The 7,349-nt window shown below is 43.5% G+C and overlaps 1 protein-coding gene across 1 annotated transcript; it reads right to left on the bottom strand.

The window, feature by feature from the left end:
• Positions 1-205: 205 nt before the first annotated feature.
• On the bottom strand, positions 206-1,153 carry LOC144221860 (olfactory receptor 2B11-like). The gene has a single exon (XM_077752373.1). It carries the CDS (start codon positions 1,148-1,150, stop codon positions 206-208), a length of 945 nt encoding a protein of 314 aa, XP_077608499.1. The 5' UTR covers positions 1,151-1,153.
• Positions 1,154-7,349: the final 6,196 nt, after the last annotated feature.

Here is a 7,349-nt window from a genome sequence, read left to right as displayed (position 1 = left end):
GTAGGCCACCCAGTTGGTGTCAGAGAATTGGCTGGTGTTGGGGAAAAACCACATAACTGGTGTCAGAAGTCGTGTAGGTAAACATAGCACATGAAGGTTTTCTTGACTTGGCTTTGGAGCACAATTCTGGTGAAATATACATTTAAGGGAGAATATATTTCAGGTTATTGTTGAGCTTTTCAGTTCAGAGTAAAGCATCATTTTCTCAGATTCTTTTGGACAAAATGGCACTCCTCAGAAGTCTCCTCAAAGCTCCTTTAACATCCTTGTTCCTCAAGGTGTAGATGAATGGGTTGGCCATAGGAGTGATAACACAGTAAAACAGTGTCAGAGCTTTGGTAAGGTCTTGAGGGCTGTCCCCCGAAGGCTGCATGTAGATGTAGATGCCGGGGGCATAAAATAAAGACACCACCAATAAGTGTGATGAACAGGTGTTGAAGGCCTTAAGTCTCCTATCAGCAGAAGGGATTCGAAATACAGCTTGGGCAATACAAGCGTAAGAGACAAGAATCATGGAGAGGGGTCCCATTATCAGAAAGGTGGCCACCACTGCTAAAGTCACCTCATTGATTGTGGTGTCCACGCAAGCCATCTTAATAAGCCCGGGAAGCTCACAAAAGAAGTGATCTAGCTCCTGGTTCCCACACAGGGGCAGCTGGACTGTGAGTGTGGACTGCAGCAGTGAATTTGCCAGACCAATGAGCCAGGCTGTGCTGGAGAGCTTCTGGCAGTGCCTGTGGTCCATGATTACAGAGTACCTCAGGGGCTTACACACAGCCACGTAGCGGTCTAAGGCCATGATGCCAAGCAGGACACATTCAGTACAGCCCAGCCAGTGAAATATATAGGCCTGCGTCATACAGCCTATGTAAGTGATGTTCTTGTTGGGGCCTCCCAAGTTGAACAGCATTTGGGGTACAGTTGTGGTGGTAAAACAGAGGTCCAAAAAGGAGAGGTTTGTGAGGAAGAAGTACATAGGACTTCGGAGTTGGGAATCTAGTTGAGAAACCAGAATAATAGCAATGTTTCCCAACAGTGTGAACATGTAGGAGGTCAGGAGGGCAAAGAAGAGAGGCAGATCCAACCAAGGGTGTTTGGTGAAACCCGTAAGAACGAAACCCTCTGGAAAGCTTTCATTCATGTGCTTCATTGAATTTTGATGGGAGACACGTGCTAAAATCAAGGAAGATAAGGGTGATTTTAAAACCCCAAGTTAGCAGAAGTTTTGAAGACATGAGAAAAAATACACTTTTATGCAAGACAAATGGGGGACATCCTCAAAAGAAATTGTAACTAATGAATCAGATTAATGAATATCATAATTATAATTAACATTATAATGTAACATTTGAAAAGCCCTTTCAGTAGAGAAAGTGATTTCAAATCTCCATCTATATATTTCCTAAATCAAAGCATTAGTGGACATTAGTGGTTATGGCTCTTCTGTATGATTAAAGCAGCCACTGGGAGGTGGGCAGTGTATTCTTCTCCCAGCAACCTTGAAGTTAAGGGTGCATGTAATCTACATTTGGTCAATCAGACACTGCTACACAGGATTTGAATCTTAGTAAAATGATGCAAAAGAATGAGGAGATAACGGATGCTGTGAACTACCACTCTTTCAATACCTTCTTTCTGCTTAAGTTATCAGAATTATTTTCTTTGTTTACAACCAGGGACCTCGACTAATACGGAAAATGGTACCAGAAACTGGGTTGAAATTTTCTGCGGGTCTCTTGTAAGGTGGGGCACTAATAAGGAAAGAGTGGGATTCCAAGAACTGGAATGAGGACATAGTGGCATCCAGATAAATCAGGATGACAGGCTCCCAGAGGCTTCCAGAGGGGAAAAGATGCCTATGAAGTACAATAAATCAAAAATGGTAGTGAACTTTCTGATAGCAACCATGGAAGTGAGAAGGGAAGGGCAATGATTTTAAAATTCTGAAGGAAATTATTTCTAGCCTAGAATCCTATTCACAACCAAGCAATCAAGTGTGAAATCAGAAGACTTTCAAAGGCATGTACAAAACCCCAAATGTCATTTCCCAGGCACCATTTCTCAGGGAGTTACTGGAGGCTATGCACCTTCAAAACAGGGTAAAAAAACCAAACAAGTAGAAGACCCCAGGAGACAGGGAGCCCACACAGAATGAGGGACAATCCCATAACAACAGTAATGGGAAGTCTTGGGAATGTGTTAGAACACGGAAAGAGTGGAACAGCATGTCTCCAAAAATGAAAAAAAATTAAAAAAGAAATTTTGTACCATCTGCGACAGAACTGAGAGGAGAGTTTTAAGCCGATGTGGTTCATCACGTGATCCCATCATTACTAATGTTTACAGAGGCATGAAAGCATAAGCCCTCTATGCTGATGTACCTAAACAGTGTGATGTGTGAGTACTTGGAGGGTGAGGCATAGAACTCTCTCTGTCTTCTTTCTCTCCTTTGCTCTTCTTTTCACTCTCTCTTTGTTATGTAAGAGTTAAAGTTTCCCGTTTTTATAGTAAATAATAAACAAACCATGTTTGAAGTGAAAAAAATCCAGTTAGAATAAAAGCTAGTTATTAGGAAATATGGGTGAATAGAAGAAAACACCAAAATTAATAAAAATGTATTACCTCAGGAAAACAGAAATAGTGAGGCGTGATGAAGTAAAGTATTATTTTACTTCTTAACTTTGAACATAAATGAAAATTAAATTAAAAGGGGTGCAAGGGGATCTTGATATCTCTAAGTGATGGCAAAGGGCATTAGAGAGAGATGCATTCTTTTTTAAAAATGGAAGCACGCACTGATGACCGCAGTGTAGGATGCATAAAGTGGCGCAGTGGAAAACCGTGTTGTAAGAATAACCCGGGTCCAGGGTACGGAAAATCTTGAATGCTGGCTTCAGGAGTCTGAGCAAATGAAGACTTTTTTCAGAAGGGGCTGCGAAGTGACGGGAGCAGCACTCCGAACAGTTACGAGGGCCGCGGAATGAGGGACTAAAGAGGAGGAGGCTGGACGTTGGGGCTTTGGTTGGAACTCCCGCTGGAGTCCGGGGAGAGATGCTAGAATGTCAGCTAGGAAAGCGTCAAGAGCCAAGTCTGTGTGCGAGACACAGGAAGCAGTTGAGAGAAATTTGAAGTTTTAGTTCCACGTGCTGAGCGAATGGAAATTTACTGAACAGAAAGGGGCACGTATGTGAGGATTGATAGGAATATGTGATTTAACCAAAAAAGGCCTCCTTAAAAAAAAAGGTAAATTTATTTTTGTTCTTTTTTTACGTTTATTTATTTTTGAGAGAGAGAGCATGAACAGGAGAGGGCCAGAGAGAGAGGAAGACACAGAATCTGAAGCAGGCTCCAGGCTCTGAGCTGTCAGCACAGAGCCCGATGCGGGGCTCAAACCCACAAACCATGAGATTTGTCAGATGCTCAACCAACTGAGCCACCCAGATTCCCCCCAAAAAAGGTAAATTGGGGGGCGCCTGGGTGGCTCAGTCAGTTGAGCGTCCGACTTCGGCTCAGGTCATGATTTCATTTATGGCTTCGAGCCCGACATCAGACGCTGTGCTGGCAGCTCAGAGCCGGGAGGCTGCTTCAGATTCTGTGTCTCCCTCTCTCTATACCTCTCCCCTGCTCATGCTGTTTCTATCTCTCTCTCAAAATAAATAAACGTTAAAAAATTAAAAACAAGACAAAACAAAACAAAACAAAAGGTAAATTTAAAGCTTGGCCTGTAACAGTTGGCCCTGAGGGTCCAGAGGATGGATTACTGCTTCTCCAAGACACCCGTATGTCAACTTGACCAACTTCCCAGTCACAAAATGTCATACGACCACCTGAATCCACGGTTAGGATGGTTTGTTGCTGCTGTTTAACCACCAAGGATAGATATGGAGCCAGAGGCAGTAGTGAGGGAACATGTCTCCAAAAACAGAAAAAGAGTCATCTGGGTGGCTCAGTCGGTTAAGCGTCCAATTTCGGCTCAGGTCATGATCTCTCAGTTTGCCCCTTCAAGCCCCGAGTAGGGTTCTGTGCTGGCAGCTCAGAGCAAGCAGTCTGCTTTGGATTCTTTGTCTCCCTCTCTCTCTGCCCCTCCCCCACTCATTCTCTCTCTCTCTCTCTCTCTCTCTCTCTCTCTCTCTCCCCCTTTCTCTCTCTCTCTCTCAAAAATGAATTAAAAACAAAACAGAGAACATAATAAACTATATTTGCCAGGAAGTTCCTGCATCTGCATATGAAATGGCAGAGGAAAAGAGTAAAACAAGATCCCACAGCGTACACACCCCACCCCAACCCCCTGGCCAAAAAATATCCTCAATACTTTGGCTTATTGGTCATTGTTCACAGTGTTTGGTCTTCACATTTATCTTCAGACTATTGGCCTTTAGAGAATTGATTTTTAGTGATACCTGCTCTCTTTCCTCCCTGGCTCCTAGACAACAGGATCTTTTGCACATACTTCTGAGACTGAAGTGGACAAATGGTAGCCACTGGTCTGGCAGAATGAGAATTCATTTAGCTCATGGGGTCATCTCACCCTGATTGATCTTTTCAAAGTCTGGAACCTTCACTTCCTGTCTCAAAATAAAATAAAACTGAACAACACACACTTCCCTCTTGGCTGGTGTGACTAGAAAGAGACATCACCAAAACATACCTCTTCTCATTTGAACTTGTATTAAGCAGGTGTCTCTAGCTATCGAAGCTTAGTCAGGAGAAAGGTTGCAAAGGGTTGGATCCCAAATGTCCTGGGAGAGCGAAGCAGGCACTTAGTGAGAGCCACTAAGGGTCTTGATGCCACAGGTAGAGTGAATGTGTTTCCTGAGGCCTGCGTCCAAAAGTCTGATTCAAAGGCAGATAATGCCAGGTCTCACCCAGAGGCCCCTGGGTGGTGGGGGTGGGGCTGTCTCTGGCAAGTGAATCTCCCTGGAGAAACAGCATCCATCTTTTATTTACAATTTGGGTTATGATTATAGATGGCATCACTGCCTCCACTCATTAGTCCCATCGTAACAGCAAGGGAGAGTGGGATTTACCCCAACAATTTCCAGAAAGCATATATTGCATTAATAATGACGATGATGATAGTAGCCTGATATATCCTAGACACTTTACACGAATGTTCTCATACAACGCTCCTAACAACTCCTTGAGCTGGGCACTATTATTGTCCTCATTTTACTTTTTTAATGTTTATTTACTGTTGAGAGAGAGAGAGAGAGAGCACAAGCAGGGGAGGAGCAGAGAGAGAGGAAGACACAGAGTCTGAAGTCTGATCTTAGACTTTTAGCCTCCAGAACTATAAGAAGATAAACTTGTTGTTTAAACCCCCCAGTCCACAAAATTTTGTTACAGCAGCCCCAGCTGACTAACTAATACACTATGTTTAAAACGCAAGAATCAGGGGATAAGGAGAGCTTGTCCAAGGCAAAAGCAGATAGAGCCTAGGAGATAAATTCCGTTTGTCCACAGGGCCTGTTCATTCTTCACCGAGAACTCCTTACATCAGTTCCTGAGGTTTTGTTTTACATTTTCCATTTCCATGATTCAAACATGAGTTAAACAGTTGTTCACTGGGCAAAAATTTTCTCAAAAAAACAAAAAACAAACAAACAACAACAAAAAACCCAGAGTTACCTCATGCACCCTAACCCATTGGACTAGGTTTGAGATCAGTCTAGGTCACTTAGCTTTGTTTAGTTCTGTGGCCAAAGACTTTATTCTTGACTCTAACAAAATAGAAGACATATATTCTGGGTTCTGGTATCAGACAGACAGGCTTGGGTTCGACATTGAACTTTGCCTTACTATGTGTCTATGAACATTATTGAGGCTGTTTTCTCATCAGCAAAGAGCTGTTTATTACACGTATTTGACAGGATTGTTGGACTGATTAGAGAGAGTGGGTTTGGAAGCACCTGGAATATTGTAGACGGATGATTGGAAGGTCAGTGGATGCTTGTGAACAAGCGCGAAAATGCTAAGGGTGTAAAAACTCCCCTGGGCCAAAAGGCGAGGGGCTTGCAAATGAGGACATACCAACCGTTGTTTGATCTCAAACTCTATTCGGGTCAAAGGTCAGGGGCTGAGCAACCTGGCCCCTCCCGGCTGCAGCAAGCACCTGAGGGCTCCATCTTTCGTGAACATTGTGATTACAACGGTCAAACGTGTTCTTCAAGCAACTGTTAAGCAACCCCCACCTCTAACCGCCAAATTCTCGCTTCTGTACACCGCCTTCCCCCCCTCCCTATATAAGCCCTGAGCTATGGCGCGGCGGGGCGCTCTTCTGAGGACATTTCGGGGGGCTGGGGAGGGGCCGTCCGGCCGGACTAAAATAAACCTGAATAACCAACTCCTTTCGTGCTTTGTGGGCTTTGTTCTCGTGATTCTCCTTTGGAAAGGGAGGTCCAGCAAGGGCATGTGCTGACCTCACTCTCAGTTCAGCTACATCTGTAATACTTTATTATTTTTTTAATGTTTTATTTCTTTCTTTCTTTATCTTTTTTTTTTCAAATAGTTTATTGTCAAATTGGTTTCCATATAACACCCGGTGCTCATCCCCACAAGTGCCCTCCTCCATGCCCCTCCCCCCTCCCCCCTACATCTGTAATACTTTAAGCTGGAGTTTTGCAAAGGTAATTCACGTTCTTCACAATCACTAGGAGGACTTGCTAAAACTACACATCTCTGGGTCCTTCACCAAACCGGAATGAAAACCTCAGGATGATGAGTCCCAAGAAACTGTATTTTAACAAGTTCCCTGGGTGATTTCCTGCACACCCAGCTTGGGAATCACTGCCTTGTGGGATCATTCTGTGTTTTAAATTGCAGAACTGAAGTTCAGTTTCCAGTGGGGCCAATTTACTTAGTTCCTTGGGGACCAAAAGCCTGCCTTGAAGACTGAAGACATGTAAGAAAATATAAATTACTATTTTATAATTTAGTAGTATTTGGAAAATCATATGTAAAACATAACATCATGCTGGGTTTCCTAGAATCACTGATAAATTCTATGGGAGTCTGGGAAAAGGCTTTAAGAGTTGGGAGCATTTTTGTTGTCTCTTCCTCCTCCCCTTCCCTCCCCCCAAAAAGTGGGGACAGGGAGGAGCGTCAGCAAAGGAGGAAGTTACCGATTTCTGTGTTTTTCAGCTCTGAGAGTCACCGGAAGTCCATTTTTATTGATTTCCTCTCTTACAGTTGTTACCACTTTGATCATAAAGAAACGTCACTTTCCCTTGCGAGTGCGAATTCTGCAGTCATAAGTGCTTTGAGTGGTTGTGTCAGAGTTTATGGTAACACTGAATACAGTGGAGAATAAGGAGCGGAAGGGGTTGACGGATTCATAAGAGGAAAAGCCG

The sequence above is a fragment of the Crocuta crocuta genome, unplaced genomic scaffold (genome assembly GCF_008692635.1).
Source record: "Crocuta crocuta isolate KB4526 unplaced genomic scaffold, BGI_CrCroc_1.0 scaffold336, whole genome shotgun sequence".
Taxonomy (NCBI): Eukaryota; Metazoa; Chordata; class Mammalia; order Carnivora; family Hyaenidae; genus Crocuta; species Crocuta crocuta.
Note: the sequence above shows the minus strand (reverse complement) of the source record. Positions and strands in the feature narration are given on the sequence as shown.